This window comes from Micromys minutus (genome assembly GCF_963924665.1).
Source record: "Micromys minutus genome assembly, chromosome: 29".
In the NCBI taxonomy this organism is placed as follows: Eukaryota; Metazoa; Chordata; class Mammalia; order Rodentia; family Muridae; genus Micromys; species Micromys minutus.
Window position 1 is genome coordinate 9,244,753 of NC_137964.1, and position 24,468 is coordinate 9,269,220.

Genomic DNA, 24,468 nt, shown 5'->3' on the forward strand with positions numbered 1-24,468 from the left:
ACCAAACTGTGCTTTTGTTGCCTTAGAGTTTCTACTGACAGGTTTGCTGATACTTGGCTAAGTTTGCCTTTGTAAGTAACTAGGTATGCCTCTTGGGTATCTTTCTGGATTCTTGGGTCTTCAGAATAATACAAATTGGAAAGGCGTATTTATGGTCTTGTCTGTTTGAGGTTCTAAATGGACGTGGATTGCCATTGCTTTTCGGCCTCCACCCCCATACCAATTAGCGTATACATAAAGGGACAGAGAAAAGACAGAAAAAGAGGTTTAGGTTATCTTAATTTCACAAAAGTTTTAAAATATATATCTTAGAAAACTGCCATCTGTGAGTGCATATAGATATTGGTCGAACCAACATGTGGCTTCTGATTCTTGTGTTTGTTGCAGTAAATATTAAGAGGATGGCTTAACCTTTTATCAGCCTCACTCTGGACGCAGCTCTAGTGTGGAGCCGAGCGCCTGGACTCTGTCACATGGTCCGAAAGCCACCCTGTCCAGGAGGTTCCCTTCCCAGGTGGTTCACTCCTCCTGCCCTGTTGCTTCTGTCTTGGGTGGATAAGACTACCCCTGCCATGTTCTGTCCCTCTACACACACACACCCTCGAACAAACATGACTCCAAAGCCCAGTAGCTTATCAAGCAGGTTTATGTATTAAATTCTCAATTCATAAACTCTCTACACAATAAGCTTACACCCAATGGACAAAGATACAAAGTGCCCTTCTATATGAGATAAAAGAACCTACAGAAACCCTTAAAAATATTCATATCTACCTATCACCAGTTGGATACTTGGATATAGATCCTCCTTTTCCAGTCTCCTCTCTTCCTCTTCTGGTTTCCTAGCCTTTTCCCCTGCCTACCTCTCTACTGTCCAATCATGTATCACCTTAACATTAGCCCACATGCAATAGCTTCTATTTTACTATTTCCTTCCCAAATAGGAATAGAAACACAGCAAGCCAAAAACATGGTTTGTTAAACAGGTTGGAATTTTGAACAGCCTCCTTCACCCCAGCTGTTGGCATTTACCCTAGCTTCTTTGATTAGTTTTGGTTACTTGATCACAGACAATATCTTTTACTTGGAACTTCATTGCAGTTTAAACACAAAATAAAAACAATACTAAATAATAGTAAAAAGGGGAAAAAGGTAGAAAAAAATAAAGAAAAAGAATGAGAGTTTTTTTTTTTTTGGAGCCATAAAACTAGAACCTGCCAGTTGGCAAGAGTAGAGTTAGTAGGTTGTCCTTGAGCTCTGTTAGAGTCCTTTGTGTTCTCTATGCATGTTTGTGTTTTATGCTGACTGTGGACCCGGGTCAGTGAGTGTTACTTTAGACACATCCCTGTTTGTGTGTACTAGTAGCTGTTATTGGCTGCAGTGAGCTTTACAGGCTGTGGTCTGGGCACTACTAGTTGAAGAGAGAAACTGAGAGGTATCTCTTTATTGGGGAAGCAAACAGAGCTAGCACTGAGTTCTTGACTAGGGTGGTATGGGGTTTCTGTGAATCTGAAGGAACCAAGCTTTCTGCCTGCTGGTAATCTCTTAGTACTTTGAAATCTTCCCTAACTATAGCCGCCTAATTGGAGCAAGCTGTACACAGGAGCACCTGTGGTGGTTTGAATAGGTATGGACCCACAGACTCATGTATTTGAATGCTTGACCCATGGGAGTGGCACTATTAGGAGGTGTGGCTTTGTTGGAAGAAGTGTGCCACTGTAGGGGTCTACTAAAGTGTGGCTTTGATGTCTCCTATGTTCAAGTTATGCCCAGTATGACACAGTTTCTCTGCAAACTGTGGATCAAAATGTAGAATTCTCAGCTTCTTCTCCAGCACCATGTCTTCCTGCATGTTGCCATACATCTCATTCTGACTAAAACTCTGAAACTGCAAGTCAGCCCCAAGTACGTGGTATCTCTTCACAGCAGTGGAATCCTAATTAAGACACCACCATAGCAGTCAACCTTGCTTTTTGTCATAGAGTGCAGTCATCAACCTATGCCTCTACAGCTGCTTATTCTTAGTGGATTTGTGTATGCCATCCCCAACCCCTGATCCCATGCCCATGGCAGGTTTTTGCTTTTGTTTTTCTTTCTCTTTTTGAGACAGAGTCTCTGATAGCCTTGGTTGGCTTTGAGCTCTTTACAGAATGAGTAGAGGTTGGCCTTTGGCTGCTCATTTTCCTACTTCTCTTGGATTACAGGTATGCACCAGCACACACTGGTGCTATTTCTTGATGTTTTTTCCTGCCCAGAAAATACGGCAGACTGTGTTCGCAGGCTATTGACTTGTGAAACAGAGACTAGAAAATTATTACATTTTTGGTAATTCTTTGAAAGAGTCATATAATTTAGACTCAGATTTGGGGCAGGTTCCTTCATTGGCCTATGAGACTTGCATGTGGGCTAATGTTAAGGTGATACATGATTGGACCAGTACTAGACAGGTGTGAGAACTTTTCCTGCGTATAGTTAAGGCCGTCTGTAGTTAATGCCACCTGTAACCTCATGCTTTTCCACCCACACTCAGGCTCATGAAATTATGCTTCTGAGACTTAATACTTCATGAATAAATGTCTAGGCCAAAAGCTTTGCTTCTTCTCCAACTAGCTCATAACTTAATTACCCATGTATTCGAAGTCATGCCACGTACCTGGTTGTCTGGTCCTCAGTTTCATGTGACTGACTTCTGTGTCTGGGCAAACCTCCCATTCTGATTCAATCCCAGCATTCCTTTCTTTCTTCAGATGTCCTGCCTTAAAATCCTGTCTCAGTTCATTGGCAAATCAGTGTTTTATTGACAGGTGAATGTTTTTACACAGTATACAAGACATTATCTCACATGCATATCCCCAGACAAAAGTCTTGGCTTGACAGCTATTTGATGTAGACATATTACTTCAGTGTAATGAGAAAACATTCAGATTGGTATATTTGGAACATATTCTGGTAACAGAAACTGTTTAAAACTTTCAATAAGACAGTGATGGGAAGATGTTGGCAATATCAAGGTATTTCTAGCTGTTGCATGAACAGTGATTTAGAGGTAGCTTAACTAGTCTGTGATGAAGTGATGGCTAAATAAGGGTGAGTGGGGTTAATTTGCTTTGCAGGCAGTATTTACCCTACTTGATTATTAACTTTCAATATCAAAAAGAAATTGCCAAGGACCATTTCTTGTTTTCTGGGAGATAGAAGTAGGTGCTCAAAGATGACACTGAAACAGAGAAGATGAAAGAAGGAAAATTTTTGGAGTGGGAGAAAGTTTGGAGACTATTGACTATTAGTTTAATTCCCTTAATTTCTCCATGTCATTGATAGTATCCATATGTCAATATTAAGGAGGCCATTGTGTCCATGGACAGTATATTCAGAGAAGTAATCTGGTCTGTTGTCTTCATTGTTTTGAAGGTTTAGTAACAAAGCTTGGCACCTTGAGAGAGAAATTTCTATAGTCAAAAAGAGTCAAGTAGATGGAATTAAACACTGGTAGACTGTTAGTTAGAGGTATTTCTTGGCAGACAATTCCTAGGGAGATGCAACACACACACATCTACATACATTACCCCAGATAAGGGAGCCCAGACAGAACAAAGTATGGATACTACTGAAGTTCTCCTTGGTGAACCACTGAGTTTTATTAAGGTTACGTAGAGAACTGGGGGTGAAGGGTTACTTAGAAGAGCAGAAGTGACTCAAAGACATTGAAAACCACCCAACTAGAGGGTGACAGCTCAAAAAGCTGGGAACTTGGGGCATACCACACAGCCTGCAGGCTTGCTCGCTCAGCTTGTCATCTCTGAGAATAAGTCTGAGTGGTCTTTACTGTTCACTCTGGGAGGGAGTGAACTAGTAGAGTGGTTTTTCCAGGTGGCTCAGCTGGTTCATGCAGTTTGTCTGTTTTCTGCTTCTTCCAGGCATCTGATCTGGTCTCAGTCTCAACCCACCATTCCCCCTTAGCTTGTCATCTCTGATAGTGACTCTCGGTGGTCTTTATTGCTCACTCTGGGAGGGAGGGGACTAGTGAAGCTGCTCAGTTTCAGGGACTTCCTGAAGCTAATTTGAGTTGTTTACTTTTTACATTAAGGAGATTCCCTGAGTGATGGAATGTTTTAATCTCAGAATGTTCTAATCTCAGAGGAAGCTGCTATAGAAAAAGAGATTGGAAAGAAGGGAAGGAAATAAGGGGGGGGGGGCTGTGACCAATAAAGTAGGAGGAAAAAAATTCAGTAAAAACTAAAAGCGTATTGGAGATTTAAGGAGAATACTGTTTTGAGAAGGATGTTCTGGTTCGCTCTGTGTCATATTGCTAAAATGGAGTATATAAGGCTCAGAAAAATGTTTCCTTTGACTTAGTACCATAGGAACTATAGCATTTATTCAGCTTTTATTGTGTAGCAAATGTTCTGTAAATAGACAATTTGAATTTGGATGACTTGGGTGGTTCTACTGATCTGGATGAGGATAGGTATGTATATGTGATTACCTGGTGGTTTGGCTAGGACTGGCCTCCTGATGACCATGTCTGAATTAACTGGTTCCTTTCTTCATACGGTTTTTAATTTTGGTGTTTTGAATTGGGGTCTCATATAGCCAACAAGCCTTGAACTTAAACTGTCTACCTTATTTGGTTACAGATCTGTGCCACCATGCCTGGCTCTCTATTCTTCTTTAACAAATGGATAACTATAAAGGGATAGATAGTGTGGGCTTTCTCACATATCTACAACCCCACGTTAGCAAACTCACACACAAGGATCTTACTGAGTTTGCCATTTTCTAATTCATCAAAGCCCAGTCAGATTCAAATTCAAGACCTAGAAATCCTTCTTACCTTGGTGGGGGTATGGATCAAATTCAAAGGCCTTGCTTATGGTAAACAGGCGCTCCACTGAGCTTGTGCCTCTAGCCCATCTCTACTTCTTGATGGGAAAATCCAGTTACATTGCATGTTTGTAGATAGATACAGGGAAATTGTTGACTTTTACAGTCTAAAACATTGATTATGGCAAAAGCATTATGGCTGAATTTAGTGGAACTGAGAAGCTGTATTGGATTTGTATGAGAAATATAGTCTAAACACATATGTGATTTATTTTTCCGTTTGTGAATACTTGCTTGCCTTCCATCCAAGAACAGCATTTGAATACTGAAAGGATCTAGTAGATACGATATGATAGGTGGTAGTAAGACAGAATTAATGAAGTGAAGCTCCTCTAAAGCTACAGATCCTGAGATCCTGTGTACCACAGGGCTAGTTTTTTATATGAGGAACAGAAGATGGGTGTATCTAGATATTTAATTTGATGATGGGAGGCTGAGGAAATTTCTGTTTGAGCTTTCATATTTTCAGTGAAACCAAGAAAAGAGGTACCTGAGATTTTATATTAGAGAAGTTCAAATATTTTATTGTAATTAGACATTGAGTTGAATACTGACCAGAGAAATAAAATTTTCTTCAATAAATGAGAAATGTTACCACTGTTTATATAAAACATACTACTTGTAAAGAGAATGTACTGGAATACTTGCATTGCTAGGTAGAAACTGATTTTAGTTGAGATGTTCTGGGGCTGGGACTTTATGTTTGAACTAGTTAAACTTTACATTTTGTTTGTTTGTTTGCTTTTGAGACTGTGTCTTGGCTGTTCGTTCGGGAATTCACTATCTAGACCCAGCTAGCCTCAAACTTGCTTCCTTCTGCTGGGACTGGAGATGCCAGCCACCATTCCTGGCTTTGTGTGTGTATGTGTTTGTGTGTGTTTTTTGAAAATGATTTACACAAGATATTACATGTTTTTTTAAATAACATTAACAAAACATGAACTCAAAAATTGCCTTGTTTTCTAAAATATTTTTTCTAAAAGAACTATTAAAACTACAGTCATTTTTCAGTGACTTCAGATTTCTTCCAGAATCCTCTTGGATTCCACAATCTGCAGATGTTCAACCCCCATTCATAAAACGATAAATATGTGTACATAGACTGCCTGCATTTTCTTTTACACTTGGTATTATCTCTAGATGACTTGTGCTTCCTAATACAATGTATGCATTGAGTAAAGAGTTGTTGAGCTATATCGATTTGAGAATAATGAGTAAGTTTGCACACCGAGCACAAAAGTAAAACATTCTTGGCTCTGTATTTAATAGAGCTACAGAGGCAAGAGAGTGTATTTTATTAGTACACATAAGAATCATTAAACGAACATGAAATGCAGTTAATAGGATTAATTAATTAAAACCGAATGGTCATGTAGTGGTGATTTTTCTCTCTTCACCAGACGTGGCATTGCACATACTACTGACCTAAGAAATAATCATCGTTCAGTACATGAGTGATGTTAACACTACCACTAGAAGTACTAAGGACTTGGATAATGCTTGTTCTGTTTGAATCTGTTCTTGAGTTATTGTACACTGTTGAAGCTGCCTTTAGTTTAACAGTTGGAATATAAATAAATGTTGCTGTAAGGTTATGTAGCTAACTGAGGATAGTTTTTGTCTTTTTTCAGTTGGAAGTTTCTCTTTTTAGATTTTTCTATTGTCCTTGACAAGAATAAGCCTAATTTCTCATTTTGTTTAATTGCTGTATGGATTGTCTTTAATGAGTGTGCCACCTGCTGGTTCTCAGAAGACTGCAGTTTGGAGTCTTTCCAACTCTATAGTAGTTCTGATTCTGCCTTAAACCTGGAGGTGAAATCCCTGGACAGAAAAACAGCTCTTAATAAACATGACCATGTTGGGATTCTAGTACTAGCCTTGCTTTGATTCTGTGACAGTAAACTTGATGAAACATTGTGAATTATTAAGAAAAATCATGAGAGCATCAAGATTTATTTTTAACAAGATCATCTGAAAAAAATGCTCTGTAGTCTTGTTCTTGATTCCTTTCAGTGCTATTTTTCTGTTTCATCCAATGAAAAGATCTTATATATCTTTTGAGTCAAGAATTAATGGTTAGATTGTTTTTTCCCCCCTTTTTCTTAGGACTATTAGTGTGACTTAGTTTGCGTGCATCTTTTAGATAGTAGAGTGCTCAGCCCTAAGTGGTGCACCTATCATACTTCTACCTTTAGGCTCAGGGATCTTTGAGGAACATGGGGAAAGAAAGATTTCAAGAGCCACAGGTAATTGATAATTTTTAAAAACCTGTTTTTTTGGACACGGAACAGTTGAAGAACTCAGTGATTGAGATGGGCACAGAATTCCACCTCTAGCTGAGGAGCTAGTGGAATTTGATGGCTGCTAGGAAAGGAGAGTTGGTTTTCTCAATGGTTTTACCATAGTAGGTCAGATACTATCAAGAGCTGTTGGCCAACACACTTTGGACACCAAGAGTTAATTAAAAGAAAAAAGGAAAGGAAGGAAGGAAGAAAAAGCAAACTCAAAGATGGATAGATTGGGAGGTGAAGGGGAGAGAGGTGGACATGACCAAAATACATTGTATGGTATCCACAAAGTATTAATAAAAATGTTTTAAAAAATAAATATACATTTCTTTCTTTTTGGGGGATGGAGTGTTGAGGGAGGATTTTATTATGTAGCCCTGGTTTTCCTGGAGTTTACTTTGTAGACCAGGCTGGCCTAGGACTCATAGAAATCCTCCTGTCTTAGCTTCTCAAGTGCTAGGATTAAAGGTGTTTGCTATTGCAATTGGCTTAAAAAAATAAAAGCATGTTTCTTTTAAATAACTGTTTGAGTTTTACAAAGATGATAGTATTAAGTCCATATATATATATATATATATATATATATATATATATATATATATATATATATATATTATAATTGCACTCTTAACTCAGTGGTTAAGAGCACTGGCTGCTCTTGCAGAAGACCTGGGTTCTATCAGAACATTTTTTCATACCAGAAACAAAATGTAAATGCAACAACAGACATAAAAAAATTAAATTTAAGTGCTTTCTGAAAGTTTCAAATCACCCATTGAAAATAGGGGATCTTAGGTTGTTATCATTGCTCTATAAATAGATGATAAATTCAGTTAACAATTTTAGACTTACTTATTTGTATTTAATGTGTATGGGTGTTTCACCTATATGCATGTATATGCATCAAACAGGCAGTGCCCACAGATATCAGAAGAGGGCATCAGATCACCTGGAAACTGGAGTTACAGGTACCTGTGAGCCACTACATGGGTGTTAAGAGTAGAATCCAGGTCCTCTGTAAGACCAGCCATGGCTCTTAACCACTGAGCTATCTTTCTAGCACAGTTAAAAAGCATTGTGTATTAGTGTTTTGCCTGCATGTATGTTTGTGCACCACATGCATACATTCCTTAAGGAGGCCAGAAGAGAGCATAGGATCCCCTGGGACTGGAGTTACTGATGGTTGTGAGCCACCATGTGGGTGAAGGGAATGCAACCCAGCTATTAACCACTGAGCCAACTCCTTAGCCCACAAATGTTTATATTTTTTAAGTTTAGTTTTTACTACTTTATTGTTCAACTTTTGGAGTCTCAGTATATACCCTAGACTGGTCCTAAGCCCTGATACTCCTTTCTCTACTTCCTGAGCACTGGGATCATAGGCACGGACCACCATGCACAGATACAACTTAGTTTGAAATGGAGAAGGAAGTTGATACATTAGTACATTGTTCCTTAGTATGTATAGTATATAAAATAGATTCTAATAAGGTTCATTTTTATATAAATTCTTTTTAAAGCCGTTATGCTTCTTTCTTTACATATGTGAGGTGAACTGTTGAGGTTCTGTGAGGATGATACCTGGTAGATTCCCTTGGGTCTGTCAGTCTGGAAGGTGCATTTCTGTCCTAGCTTTTTTTTCTTTTTTTCTTCTTCATTTCACTCTCTCTCTTGCCTTGCTTCCTTTCTGCTTCCTTACCACTTTTTTATTAACCTTGTGATTAGATTTTTGTCTTCCAAAACCACTTTTTAAAATATTCAGTGCTCATGTTGATAGCACCTATATTAAAATTGGATTGATACAGGGTTAGCATGACCCTGGGGAAGGATGAAATGTAAATTTGTGAATCGTTCCATATTTGTAAATAAATAGACCTAAAATCAAATATCATCCAACCAAGTTCAAGAAAATATTTGCTGAAGTCATTTTGTGTGTTTTCACCAAGTAATTGTCACTATCCATCAGCCTCTGTCTTCAGACAGCCTTCTTGATCTCAGGCATTTGGATCTGTTATGTTTCTCGACTCTTTTTGCATTTCTTCTTCCCATCAATATATTTATTTCCTCAAAGGTCAATCTTGGAATCTCAGCTCATCTTAAGCCCCCCTCCTTTTCTTTTGAGACAGTCTTACTCCTGGCTGGCCTGGAGTTTGCTGCATAGACAAGGCTGCTGATCCTGACCTTGTGTCAATCCTACTGTCACTTGAGTACTAATATTATGGGTGTGCCACTGTGCTGGAGTTCACATGGCCTGTTCTCCCTTAGTCCCTTCTTCTTTCTCTTCTTCTTTCCTCTTTTCTGTCTTGTGTGCAGTTGTGTATTTGTTTATGCAGATGTGTTTGTGATTGTTAGTGTGTGTTCAGAAATCCATGGAGGTCAGCCTTATGTGTTTTTGTTTTGTTTTTTGTTTTTGTTTTTTTTCTTTTTAGGAGCCCATCTTTCTTGCTTTTCAGGCAGTGAATCTCAGGGATCTTTCTATTTCCTGGTTCTAGGATTGATTACAAATGCGCACCACTACATCTGGCTTTTTATTTTTTAATTAATTAATTAATTAATTTAAAGCTTTTTTTTATTGGTTCTTTGAATTTCACATCGTGTACACCAGTCCCACTCATCTCCCTCTCTCCTCATACCCACCCTTTACCTTTACACCCTGCCCTCCAACAGAGAAAAATAATTTGTTTTGGAAGTGGTAGTATGTCAGTATATCCACCAGTATACCCTATTGTCCACATTTATTTGCTAGCAAATGTTCATTGCAATGATTCATTGTTCTGGTACAAGGCCTCTGGTTTCTGCTACTCTATCAATATTGGAACCTCACTGGGGCTCCTCAGATATCCTTTTGTTGTCTAGTGTCATGGGGATCCTGTAGTTTTGCATCTGTAGGACCAGTGCCTTAATGATGGAGTAGATGTTAGGGTATGCCAGTTTAAAGGCCTGAATCAGGACCTGAGAGTGATTTGAGCAGATCAGAAGTCAGCTCTCTCCCTTTCACGCTTGCTTATCTACAGTACCTACAACCAGAGCTAGCTCTATCCCGGTGTTCAGGTGAGGTGCAGGGCAGGTTCTCTTGAATATTGCAGCTAATGAGGGACATGGCCAGTTCTTCCACTCTAATGGTAGCTCTCCTGCCTGCTATAGATCCTCTCTACCACCCAGCAGATGAGAGGCAGGGCTCTCAGGCTGGCTCACCTACATCCAGGACTAGCTCTATTGTACTGCTCAGGTGAGGTGCAGGGCCAGCTCTTATGATGCTCTCCCACCTGATGTAGGTGGCAAGGGGTGAGGGTCGGGAAGGGCATCTCTTATCACCCACATTGCCACATGGCAGACAAGTTGAGGCAGCTCTTGGGGTTGGCTCACCCTGCCATCAGGGCCAGCTGTACTGTGCTTCTCAGGAGAGGTACAGGGCTGCTCTCCTGAGTGCTGTATGCTCTCCTGAGCTCTCTAGCAGGTGAAGGTCAGAGCCATTTTTCTCTTCTCGTGACCCTACCTGGGCCAGCTCTTCTATCTGTTGCTTGTTGGAGAGGGCAAAAAAAGCAGAGGCCTGCTCTCCTATACTCATACCCTCAGGGCCAGCTTTCCAGGGTCAGCTCTACTATGCTGCCCTGATGAGGGGCAGGGCCAATTCTCCTGCTCTGATGACCTTGGGGCTAGCTTCCCTGCCTGCTGTAAGTGGCAAGGGACAGTAGACAGGTGGTGGGGTTTAGCTCTCCTGTTTTCATGTCTCCAGGGACAGCTCTCCCTCAATGCAGGTGACACAGCCTTCAGACATGCCATGTCTTCAGGTAACATCACTGCCTCACTACCCTCGAGTCTCCAGTTCTACCTCTTTTCATTGTGCCCACATTCTTCTGTTTCTCTCTTCCGTTTCTACACCACCACTTACTTGCTCCTTTTAGTGGCATCCAGGGTCTCTGAGTGGTCTTAGGAGTGTTATGCCCCATCCAAGTGGCCTATTGCAAGGGTTGCCTGTCTCAGGCTTACTCCTGCCTAGGCCTGTAGTCCTAGGCAGGGCTCTTTTAGTCTCTCTCTGGCTTGCTCCTTGTCTTTGGAGCCCATCCAGGCCCCCTGGCATTAGATTGATGGTCTTCTCAAGCTCACCCTTTTCAGGGAATGTTAGGCTACTAATCATTCAGATGTTCCTAAGTCAGAACACTGAGTGTAGACACAGCTCCTCTTCTCTCTGCCACCTACTGACCCACATGTGACACAGCAGCCTCATTGGGGCAGGTCACATCTGACTTTTTTTTTTTTTTTTTTTTTTTTTTTGTGAATGCTGGGGATCAAACTCAGGTCTTCATAGTTATGTCACAGGCACTTTAATTGCCTGACATATTTCCTCAACTTTAGATCTGTTTCTTTTGCCTTTACTTTATGTGTAAGGGTGTTTTGCCTGAAAGTTTGTCTTGTACTACATATGTGCAGAGACTGCTGAGGCCAGAAACAGGCAATGGATCCTCTGGAAGCTGAGTTAGAGATGGTCATGAGCCTTCATGTGGGTGCTGGGAGTTGAACCCAGATTCTCTGAAAGAGCAGTCAGTGTTTTTTCGTGCTGAGCCATTTCTCTGTCCCTTGTGTCACATTTTTAAAAATTAAGCATTTAAATTTATATAGCATAAACAGTAGATATTATCAAATTATTGTATGGTCTTTTCAGTAAAACTTTAGAATGAAGTTTAGACCTATAAAATGCAGTTGCCCTTTAGGACTTATGACTTGATTTTTCTCAAGGTAAAATTTTTTTTCCCTACCACCTCTGTTAGAACCAGGGCATACATTTTATATATTTGCTCATTATTATATTGGTGTATGTGTGTTCACCTGTGTGCCAGAAGCTTATGTTGGATCCTTACCTTTGTAGTTCACCATGAGAATTTTCTGTCAGATTCTTGTTGAACCTGAAGCTCAGTATTTAAGCTAGATTGCCTGGCCATCCAGCCCCTGGATCAGTGTGTGTTCTTCCCAGTGCTGGGCACAGGTTTGTGTCAGCATACCCAGCCTTTTATGGAGGTGCTGGGGAAAGCTTGGATCCATATGCTTATGCAGCAAGCATCTTAACACAGGAAACCATTGCTTTAGCTGCTCTTTCTTGTGTATATATAGTATATACAGTGGTGTAATATAGTATATTTTACCAAATAAAATTTCAGTTAGCATAATAAGTGGCTTTTCAGGAACAAATACTTTGAATTTTATAGTCATTTCCTCTTTTTTCTATTAAAATACTTTTAAACTCTTTGTGTCAGTATTGTAAGCCATTGCTTGAATTCCTTTTCTTATTGCTGTTTCCTAAATGGGCCCTCCATTTCAGTGGTTCTCAACCTGTGAGCTGCAACCCTTTCATAGGGGTTGCCTATGACCACCAAAAACACAGATATTTACATTACGATTCATAACAGTAGCAAGATTATTTATGAAATAGCACAAAAATAGTTTTATGGTTGCGGGGAAGTTCACCACAGCGTGAGGAACTGTATTAAAGAGTTGCAGCATTACCAAGGCTGAGAGCCATTGACTTCTTCCCCTGTCTAATCTGCACTGCACTGCAGTTACATTTTTCATGCATCAATTCTGAACCTGCATTGCAGGCTTGATATTTCTCAAAATAGTTGTCATTCATTCAGCAAGTACTTTCTGAGTCCCTACTACTACTAATGCTCATTATATATGATAACACAGTAGCATAAAATTATGCCTGTCCTTGTCTTAAGGAGTTTATGATCTAATGGTGATAGAAGTATAGTGAGTATAATATGATAATGTGCCATTTAAATAGGCTCAGAACGTAGTGAACATGCACACTAAAGACTTTCAGGTCCATGGAAGCATGTCCCACTCTGAGTGTATGCACCATATTTTAAACTACTCAGAATACCACTGCTTGTAAGAATCAGTGCCAACTCAGAAACCTGCCCCATTGTTGGCTTAGTTTTTTCTTTTTAGCTTACTTTTCTTTCAGGTACATTTTGTGTGTATCACCCCTGCCTTCAGTGACAAAGCCTGAACCATGCCAAGTATTTTCTCTTGTTGCTTATACCGTTACCTTTTATTTTCATACCTTTATAGAAATGCTATCTTTTTAAGTCTCCTTCCCAGGCCTCCTGTTTGCTGTTTCTATTACTATGATTTCAGAATCTACTGTGGCTTAGTTGTTTACAGTTAATGTTTCTCTTGGTAGACTCATGAGGTTCCTTTTATTTATTTATTATCATCTCCCCCCGTAGTTACTGCCGAGATGTGTGCAGGAAATAGGTACATGATAACTTGAATACTTGAATAGGCGTATTCTGTGCTGTCTACTCTTAAACACCTCATTCATGCTGATTCTTCTAAGCTTACTTTTGTGCGGTTGTGAAGTCAGCTTCCTTTAGGAATGATCCCCGAGAGTGACTTTTCATAGGCTTTGATAAGTATACTGTTTGCTTAAAGGAGCACACCCATGAGCTTGGATGTTGGGAAACGGTGCTTACTCTCTCTTCACATTCTTTTCCATTTGGCTTTGATATCTGGAGTACTAATCTACACAGCATTCATTTAGTGTTTGTGTGAAATATGGCACCAGCAGTACTTTTTGCTCCACCCTTACTGACTGACTGCTGTCTTTCTTATTCTGTCACTGTTTTCATGTCTGTTTCATGATTATGAGTCTGTTTGTCGGCCATCTTACATCCCTTAGATTATTTTCCCCTCACCAGTACCATGTTGTCTAAATTACTTTAGCTTTGTATTGGGTTTAAGTATTTGCTAGAACCAAGTCCATCCACTGTTTTTAGTTCCTTTAATGTCGTGGTATTTCGGGTATTTTCCAAATTTCTTTTTTTTCTTTTTTGCCTGTTTCTCTTTCTTCCCTTTCCTCTTCTTCTTCTCTTCTAGTCTTTCCCGCATTACCACTTCCCCATATTCTCCATTGTCCCTTTCCTGTTTCCTTCCTGATTTTGCTCTATTCATATTTTATTTAATTTTTAAAAATTAAAATAAGATTAGATCATTACTTCCCTTCCTTTTTCTCACTCCTCCAGCAGCCTCTACCTCTCCTCTCCTTGAAATGATGGTCTTGTTGTATTGTTACTACTGCACACACAGACACCTAATGTATAACTGTCTTCCTGGTTTTTTGTTTGTTTGTTTTGTTTTGTTTTTTTAATACAAAGCCTCAGGTAGCTCAGGCAAGCCAGGGAATTGCTAATTATCAGACCAACCTTGAACTCCAAGTCTCAGTTTCTAGGATTACAGGTGTGTACCACCATGCTCAGCCGTCATATTTCTACCACCAACCCCAAGTCATCCTCCATTGAACCCCAGGCTTCAGCAGCTGAGCTGCACCCTCACTTCAGAACCAAAGCTTGATTTGATGATTGCACTGAGTCTCTAATCTGCAGGAAGATGTTCTGCATTTCAAACTGCAGTATCTTCTCAAATATATAGAGTTTTCATAATTTTTCTCAGGCTTCATTCAAAGTGCATTTTTCCATTGTGTTTTTCTGTGAAAATTGTGTTTTTAAAATGTCTTTGTTGTTTCTGTGACTAAAAGTTTGCTTTTTTTACACTTAAAAAAACTTTTATTTTGGGATAATTATAAACAACATCTGAGAAATAATATTTTGAACTTACCATGTATCTTGCATCTGCTCCTCTGCACACTTAGGTATTTATAGCAAACTCAAGAAATTGACATGGGCACAGCACTAGGTGCCAGATATTACATAATATACTCATTTTTTGTTTTGCTTTTGCTTTTTTGAGATAGGGTTTATTTGTATGTCCCTGGCTGTCCTGGAACTCGTTCTGTTGACCAGGCTGGTCTTAAACTACAGAGAGCCATCTGCTTCTGCCTCCTAAGAGCTGGGATTGCAGGTATGCACCACTACCTGGTGCATTTTATATTTTTAATTTATGTGCACTACTACTACCTAGTGAATTTTTAGTTTGCCAGCTTGTGTGTAATGTGGATCACTTATGTGCCTAGTGCCTGTAGACCAGAAAGGGACTTCAGATCCCCTGAAATTGGAGTTAAAAACAATTGTGAAGTGCTATGTGGGTGCTGGGAATTGAACCTGAGTTTTCTGGAAGAGCAGCCAGTGCTCTTAACTGCTGAGCCATCTCTTCAGTTCTCTTACTCAACATTTCTGCAGTATCTGTAGTTCTGTGGCTGGATCCTGAAGAACAGTGGATTTCAATCTTCCTAATGGTGCAGCCATTTAACACAGTTCTTGTACTGACCCCCAGCCATAAAGCTATTTTTGTGCTACTTCACAACTAATTTACTATTGTTATGAAGCATAATGTTAATATCTGTTTTCTCATGGTCTTAGGAGACCCTTGTGAAAGGGCTGCTTGACTCTCAAAAGGGTTGCAACTCCCAGGTTGATAACCACTGCTGCAATTTCAAGTACGATAGTTGCAGATTGGAGGGAGTTGCCTTCTGCTTTCTTACTCCTCCACCCACCTTTGTTTTTTAAAGCTCCTCATCTGCTTTCTACTTTTCGGTTTTTAACATTTTGAGACTGTTAAATAAGGAAATCCTAACACATATAACCCCCTAAGCCTTACTCTTTCCTTTGTGCATAGTGACTGTTAACATATTACACAAAATATTTGGAATATTTTCAATTTGGAAATATTTTCTATAATTGTAAGTTTTATTTTTCATAGAAAATGCCCAGTAGTGTGATTTCTGGCTCTGTAGGTTAAATACTTGTTCCCCCCCCCCTTCTCATTTTAGTAAGAAAGGGCCAGAATTCTTTTTACTGCTTCTATGTAGCAGTATTGGCTTTTTCACACTCTTGCCTACAGTAGTGTGATTTTGTTCCAGGCATTTGTATGATACATAATGAGACCTTGAAGTTTAGTTTGTGCTCTTACAGACAGTACTACTGAATCTTTTCAGGTACTTACCTGCTGCTTGTGTATTCTCCAAATATCTGTTCATTTCTTTTATCACTTTGATTGTATTTTATATATCAGAGTTCTACAAGTCTCCTATCCCATCAGATAGGTGTTTGACAGGTAGGTATTTTCTGACTTGGCTACTGTCTTAACATTGTAGTGGTTTCTTTGTATGGCTTAGAACTTTTATATGAGCACATACTCTGGGATTCTGTGGTTGATATTCTTCAGTTAACTCCAGTGCCAATCTACATTGTTGTCAGAAGCAATGGTTGATTGACTCCACAGTTGTATTAATATACCAGTGTATTTATCTGTGGTTGATAGACACTTTGTTCTGAATGCTTGAGTGTTGTGAATGCCTTACACTAGACATGCGTGCTTGTTTCTCTTGAGCACATACAGAGAACAGGGTCCTGTGCATGCACGTACACACATTAAATGCATAATATATATTAAGTGATATTTAGATTATATGCTTTCTTGTGCTTGGTTTTTCATGAAATATTTTTCTAATATTTTACTTATAAAGCCCTCTATCTATGTCTTAAAACCCCACACAAATGAGTTTGACTATTTAGCACTGGCTGGCCTAAAATTCACAAGAGATCTGTCTGCCTCTGCTTCCTTTATATTATTCTTCATTCAGTCACATATATTATGTATGCACAAGGTATTTAGCGTGTGCTCTGAGAGTTTTACACACATCCCATATGCACAGCTATCAGATTTTATTTAGCTAATTTGTTCTTATTTCACCTGTTCTTGAAAATCACATTTCTTAGATTTAAACTGTGGCTTTTACTGCTACTATTTAGAAATCAAGTATTTGTTTTCAAATGCTCTTCTTTTCAAGGGAGTGGATTGTCTTTGAGGTTTTTTAAAAAATGTTTTTAATTGAAGTAGAATTGATCAATATTTCCCTCCATTTCTTCCCTCCAGAATCTCATATCTGCCCTCTAGACTCCACCTCTCCTATGCTCCACCTCTCCTATGCTCCACCTCTTATATTCTTTTTTGTGTTTTATTGTTGCATATACATATATTTGTGTAATGTATGTATTTGAATGTGCAGACATAGAAATATGATGTGCTGTGTATGTTGAGATTTTACTTTCTTGAATTATCCCTCTTATTTTGAATTTATTGTCTTTGGTTTCTTGACTCTGGATTGTTCTTATGATACTTTGTGCATCTGCCTGGCTTGCTCACTCTTCTGTGAGTGATAAGATAGGCCTCCATCTTCTTGTATTTGGTTCTGTGTTTTTCTGGTTGTGCCTTGGATGATTCCTTTTGTCTTAATTCTGGTATTTTTACTATATGCAAATGAACTTGTTTCTTGAGCTTTTATTTATTTGCAGCTGTTTGCATGTCCAGTCATTAGTTTTTTGTAATTATTCTTCACAGATTTTCAGAGTTGTCTTTTGTTTAAGTTTTTGATGGGTACAAATACTATGTCCCTTTTGTCACATGTGGCACTGAAACTGAACACTGTTTTGTCAGTGTTGACAGGTCACATCCGAGATGACATGGTAGAGTGCTGTAGCGTTCTATTTAATTCTCTGGGGTCTTGGGTTATTTTTCCCCTAGATGCTTTTTTAATCTGGATCATGTTTGCACTCTTTTAAAATTAAATAAGTATGTTTTTGTTAATTTTGAGAATTTTATACTTTTTTGATCATGTTTACCCCCATTTCTACCTCTACTTTGAATACTTTGAACATTCATTTATTTATGTTTTGTTGGGGAGAGTTATTGCAAATTACACAGCTTGCTACTAATGAAAATAAAAAGTAAATTTGTTTCTCTCAGTAATTTTGAGAATGTTCAGTATAATGTTTAGTAGAATACTTATCAGTGTTCAAATTACTCTAAATTATGAGGCAGTTAGAAATTGTTATGTATTATCTGTTACATTTATTATAGGACATGCTTGTTTTTAGTTTATACCTAATAATTTTCTTGCTTTAGGGGTACAGGCGTTTCCATCATGGCTCATTCAAAGACAAGGACCAACGATGGCAAAATTACTTACCCTCCTGGTGTCAAGGAAATCTCAGATAAGATCTCGAAAGAGGAGATGGTGAGGCGGTTAAAGGTGAGTGAGCAGTATATGCTTCAGACAGATGGGCAGTGTGTCGGGGCTTTTCTTGTGGGGCTCTTCACGTAGGGCCATCGACCTTGCTTTGTTAGGGTGTTTTTTTAAGTAGCAAATGTCAGAGAGTTTGAGCGAACCGGGCAGGTAAAGAACAGTGGGGACCCTACTGATCTTGGGACTGTGATTAGCACATATTCTATGATATTTTTATATTGTCTGTTACCAAGTTATTTGCTCTTTTTTCCTATTTGATGCCCACTACCCCTCCTCCACCAACTCTTCAGGTCTGGAAAAGGAAGTTTGAAGTATGTATAGGAGTCCTAGGCTATAGGTTACCTTCTGGTAGGTTATTTTTAGGGTAAGAGAGCTTGACTGTTAGCGTCTGTCTCTGCTTCTGGCACACTGTAACAAACCAAGATGGACAGTAAACCTCACAGGAGGCATTCTCCATGACACGGTCTCTTTAGATTGTGTGGTAAATGTTTCACCTTTTGTTTTAGGACATTAGCGGTCCCTGTGACTGTTGAAATGTTTAAAGTAGCATTAACAGACAAGGTACATGTGAAACTGGTTGAGCAGTTGCTCAGGATCACTCTTGTATTTGAGCAAAAATTTCCTTCTGTGTTTGTGTATGTTTACTAGACATTTGTTATAATACTCATTTCAACTGATGCAAAATATTTTGCATATTAAAAATTATACTTTCTAGTGGGTCACATGTAATATTTTATCATGTACATTTTATAATGTTTACTGATCTGTTATAATCTATGTGATTGTCAGTGTTGGAAAAACTTGTCTTCACACTAAAGTCCAGGAGCCTTACAGAACAGTAATATGTAAAGTGACGCTAATACTACCTTAAGCCTCTCTTGAGGTCTGGATATTGTTTACTTTTACATAAGCTTTAGAGTACAGTTTGATTAGGAACTTGCATCTGTCTCATTCAGGAGAGCCAAGCTCAACTTTTTATGTATGTATGCTGTGTTTACTTTTCTATGTATTTAATTTTTCTTGATCTGCTGAATTTTTATGAAACTAATACATTTATTTCCTCAGAAGTATCTCAGAAATGATAGGTTATAATATCTATCATGTTTATGGAAAAAGAGCATACACATACAGGCTGATTATATTTAAAATTAGAGGCCTCATCTGAATTATAATTGAGGGCCCTCCATAATGACTTAGGGCAAGTCTTGCTGTGTAGCTCAGGCTCTGGAACTCCATTTGTAGCCCACACTGGTCTAGAATTTATAATCCTGCCTAAGCCTTCTGAATACTAGGATTAGTGATAATTTTAGTGAGATTTACAATAGTATTTGAATACACAATAGTGAAAGTTCCCGTGGTCTGGGTTTGGAGCAGATTCCATTGTTTCATTGTCTTCATATTCAGTGTGGTGTAGTGTGCTTCTGTCTCACTGTACATGCAGCAAGCTGGCCAGCTAGTACACATTCTTACCATTTTCCTTATTGACACCTAGTAGTACAATTTTTAGCAAACTCCTCCTCAGAAAAAGAGAAAATAGATTTAGTTTGGGATAATAATGTTTTTTGCTATTTACAAATACCCATATAAGTTTTATGAATTATGGCAATTTAACATATAAGTTATTTTTATATAATTTGTGGTTTTCTATAACATTTTATTCAAAATATACTTCATTTCCCACTCTTGTATAAAGAGATTATAAAGAAAAATAATTAGTTCTGTGAACCTATCTCTTTATTAGCCCTTGTGTCTTTTCATAAGCACAAAGGTGTTGGAGAGCTTGTCTTGAGAGTATTGCAGTTGACATGTTAGGACAACAGTTCTAGATTTGGGTCCTTTATCACTTTGTGTTGGTTCTATTGGACTTGGCATCAGGTATGGTAGAGCAGAACGGCTGTTCTCTGAACAGCATTGTCTCCTATGACTGTGTGTTCCCAGTGAATAAAGCATTTCTTACTCAGAGCTCCAGGCCTCCAGTAAGTCAGACCCACAGGCTGTGATGCCCAGTAGCCCTGTTCAGCATTTAGTATGTGCAGCACCACCTAGTGGATACTGTATGGTTACCTTTTGTCAGAGTGAGATTGCAATGCCATGTTCTTTCAGGTTCAACAGTTTTGAATCTCATTTGAATAAAGAATAGTACAGGTAATTTTGTTGAATTTTACTTGAAGTAAGAATAGGATTGTTGGAGATAATAATTTCTACTGATACGAAACTTAGAGAAAACTTCATAGAATTTAAACTTTATAATTTTGTTTTGCATCCCCCTTTTATAAAATTAATTATGAAGACAGATTTGTTTCTTGCAACCTGTTTCTGCTTAACACATACCTGGATTATCTCATTGAGCCAATGAGATACCCATATCATATTTTCCTTTACAATGGCTCAGAATATGTTTAGTGTATTACCATGACACTTAACTCATGTCATGGTAATTGAAGGTTGCATTTTTCTTTAAGAATACATCTTTAACATCCTTTAAAAATAGATTTATTTTTATTTTTTAATTATGTCTTTTTGCTGGGTATGAGCACATGTAAATTCAGTGTCCACAGAGGACAGAGGAGCATTGGATCTTCAGGCTCTGGAGTTACAGGTGATTGTGAGCTACCCGATATGGGTGCTGGCAACTGAATTTGGGATGTCTGGAAGAAAAGGTATGCTTTCAGTCCCAGCATTTTTTTCTTGAATCTGCTTATACAGTCTTTTGGGGAGGCTGAAATAGAAAAATCACATCTGGAGCGGTTTAATGGCTAAAATGATATAAAATACTTGACAGAAACAATTTAAGTAAGGAGAGTTTATTTTGGGATCACAGTTTAGGGTATATTTCATCCTGGCAAGGGAAGGTCTGATAACAGGGGTGTGAGACAGTTGGTCACACCACAGTCAGGAAGTAGAGAGATGAATACAGCTCCACACCACTCTTACTTTCTTTCAGTCAGTGAGGTGTTGTTTTTTTTTTTTTTTTTTTTTTTTTTTTTTTTTTTTTTTTTTGTTTTTTGTTTTTTTTTGTTTTTTGTTTTTGTTTTTTTTTTTCCCATTGAGGTGGAGTTCTGCTTTGTAGTCCAAACTAGACTTGAAATCATGATTATACTCTCTCAACCCTTTGGTCTTGGTATTATAGGCATCTGCGGCCATGCCTAGTTAAAAATATTTTAGTTATATTTTAAAGATTGTTTACTCTTTATTTGTAAAAGTATCTCATTCTACGTTTTTCTGATGAATGTATATTTATTTTGAGTGAACTTTTGTAAAAGCTTTTTAATCTGACACAACTGTTTACAGGAAACATCTGACTATTTGATGGTCTTTGTTTGAGTACAGATGGTTGTAAAAACTTTTATGGACATGGACCAGGACTCTGAAGAGGAAAAGGAACTTTATCTAAACCTAGCTTTACATCTTGCTTCTGACTTCTTCCTCAAGCATCCTGATAAAGACGTTCGTTTACTGGTAGCTTGCTGCCTGGCTGATATTTTCAGGATTTATGCTCCTGAGGCTCCTTACACATCTCCTGATAAACTAAAGGCAAGTATTGATAGGAAGCACTGCTATATTCCACTAAATTGAATGAAATATTTAAGGATTTCTTTGAATTCTGTTATATTTCCTGGACCAATCTTTATTAAACTTCTGTTTTCTGTGAAAGTTACTTTTGAAATACAATTTCTGACCCTCAGTGAGCAGATTAAGGGGGGTCACAAACTAGTGCTTGTACTCACCCACCCACCCACTCACTCACTCACTCACTCACTCACTCACCCACCCACCCACCCACCCACCCACCCACCCACTCACTCACTCACTCACTCACTCACTCATTCACTCACTCACCCAACTGTTTTCATCTCTCAAGAATGAGTTTATATTTATTCTGGAGGCAAATGTGAACATGGCCCAAGATCACAGATTTAGATTACATTACCCAAGGTACTATGTTCTCTATGTGGTAACTAAGTCTTTTATAGTAACAGTAAAGTAGAAAGACATTAAAATCAAGGTCTCTTTTATTTTTACATCTGTGAAAACACCAGGTAGATAGATTACAGTGGTGTGGAGAAGTCTCTGTTACAGGCCCATGGCATAGAGCTTTTGTCTTAGTGGAAGCTTATATTCTGTTCATATATTCCAGAAGGCATAAGGGTATTAGGTCACAGAGATCTGGCCATGAATGGTTATGAAAGGGGCAAAAGTGAGCCCAGAATGGTTTGTCTGTAGGCTTGCAACATGTAGCATGTGTCAACTACAGAAGTTCTGTTCTGCAAGATTCACCTTGTAGAATCTCTAGCATCAGTCACCAAGACTTTTTCTGGCACCGTGGGCTCACACAATGGATACTTCCCGTTTTATGTTATGTTATGTCACTATGATGCTATCTATATGTTTTTCATGATGATTTTGGGATATTTTTTCTTTTGAAAATTATTAATGAAGTCTGTAGTCATTGTTTAAAAGATAGCACTTAACTAGGAACCTGGATACGAGCTGTATAAAAGACACCAAATGACTATGTGACAGTCAGATAGTAATAGCCACAAAATGACTTTCCCTAGGAAGATTTTTTTATCCACAGTAAGAAAAAGTAGCAAATGGTTTAGTGAAGAAATGTTAATGTTATTTGTAATGAAAGCAACATCCTTAAATCAGACATGGGTCTTGGACTCTGTAATTTCTTGTTGATAATTGGGGGAACTTACTCCCCCCGACCACCTCTTCCAACTCAGTAAAATTTGAGTCAAGTGTCAGATTTAAAGTAGGTCATGTGAGCTGGTGGTATGGCTCCTTTTCACCTGGATAGCGTGATATCTAAATGGTTTAGGGAATGGTTTATTTGGTGTAGACCAAGGTTCTTCCTTACACATGTGCTTGACTATCAGAATCTTTCTGTAAAGCTGTGCCGTAAAAAATTTCTGCCCTTCTTTTTGTTCTTTCCAATTTATTCTTAAATGTTTACAGAGTTGGTGAATAAGCTGTAGCTAGTTCTACTAGCATGAAGTATATTTCCTTTTAGCATTCTTAATCTAAAAACTTTGTTTTTTTTTTTAAAGGATATATTTATGTTTATAACAAGGCAGTTAAAGGGACTAGAAGATACAAAGAGCCCTCAATTCAATAGGTATTTTTATTTACTTGAGGTAAGCAATACATTATTACTTGAGATGTCCTTTTTTTTCCTTTTTTGTTCTTGTATATTTTTAGCAACTAATAATAATTTTCCCTACTTTCTTTTAGAACATTGCATGGGTTAAGTCATATAACATATGCTTTGAGTTAGAAGACAGCAATGAAATCTTTACTCAACTATACAGAACATTATTCTCAGTTATAAAGTAAGTTGATTTTTAAATAAGAAACACTACTTTTTAATTGTAAAGCTTTTCTGTTTACTGTGAATTTACGTAAACTGTTATAAACATTGCCTTAAGATTGCAAATTAACTTACAATTATTCTCTGTATAGTTCTAAATGAATAGAATTTATTATTATGTATTTGTTAGAAGAGCAAATTAGATAAGTTTTTGGATTATATTATTTCTGATTACATTCTATGTTAACTTTTTGTTGTCGTTGAGACAGGGTCTCACTGTGAGCTCTGGCTGTCCTAGAATTCTTACATAAACCAGGCTAGCCTCAGACTCACAGAGATCAGCTTGCTTCTGCTTCCCAGTTGCTGGGATAAGTGGCATGCATCATCACATCTGGCTTATGTTGCTTTTTAATACATCTGGTTGTTTGAAAGTTTTGTTTATCTATAAAATTTAGTAGCAGTTTAAATACTTTGTGCAATTTAAGATGAAACTAAGATTGAATTTCATTTCACTACTTTGGTTGTAAGAATGGCTAAAATTAAGGAAAAGTAATTTAGTAATATAGTTTAAAATATTTTTTATTATTGTAAGACCAGAGAAAAAAGCTTGACAGTAATACAGATTTATCTCACCACTTTTATAAACTGCAAAGTTTGCTGCTATCGTATCTATCTCAGTTGAAATAAAATAACTGTTTTGGGTTACAGCAATGGCCACAATCAGAAAGTTCATATGCACATGGTGGACCTCATGAGCTCTATCATTTGTGAAGGTGATACAGTATCTCAGGAGCTCTTAGATACAGTTTTAGTGAATCTGGTACCTGCCCATAAGGTATGTGAAATGTATCTAAACCCTTTTAATTAAGAATTTGTTTTTATGTTACAAATAGAATTTATACTGCTTTAATCTTAGTTTTGTAGACTTTACTGATTGAGTAATATTAAAATACTTGTTTAACAAACTCTTTACATTTCTTAGTCAACAGTTGAATGAA

General features: G+C 38.0%; 1 protein-coding gene across 7 annotated transcripts in view; it reads left to right on the top strand.

The window, feature by feature from the left end:
• Positions 1–24,468, top strand: part of PDS5B (PDS5 cohesin associated factor B) — a 124,254-nt gene that overhangs the window by 22,368 nt on the left and 77,418 nt on the right. For 5 of the 7 annotated variants that reach the window (XM_080941348.1, XM_080941350.1, XM_080941353.1 and 2 more), the window contains exons 2-6: positions 18,036–18,162; positions 21,487–21,690; positions 23,211–23,297; positions 23,395–23,492; positions 24,179–24,305. In XM_080941348.1, the coding sequence (XP_080797474.1) occupies positions 18,055–18,162; positions 21,487–21,690; positions 23,211–23,297; positions 23,395–23,492; positions 24,179–24,305 (624 nt within the window). In that variant the 5' untranslated portion in view covers positions 18,036–18,054. The remainder of the gene's footprint in view (positions 1–18,035; positions 18,163–21,486; positions 21,691–23,210; positions 23,298–23,394; positions 23,493–24,178; positions 24,306–24,468) is intronic. The other 2 variants (XM_080941349.1, XM_080941347.1) reach the window with 1 other exon arrangement.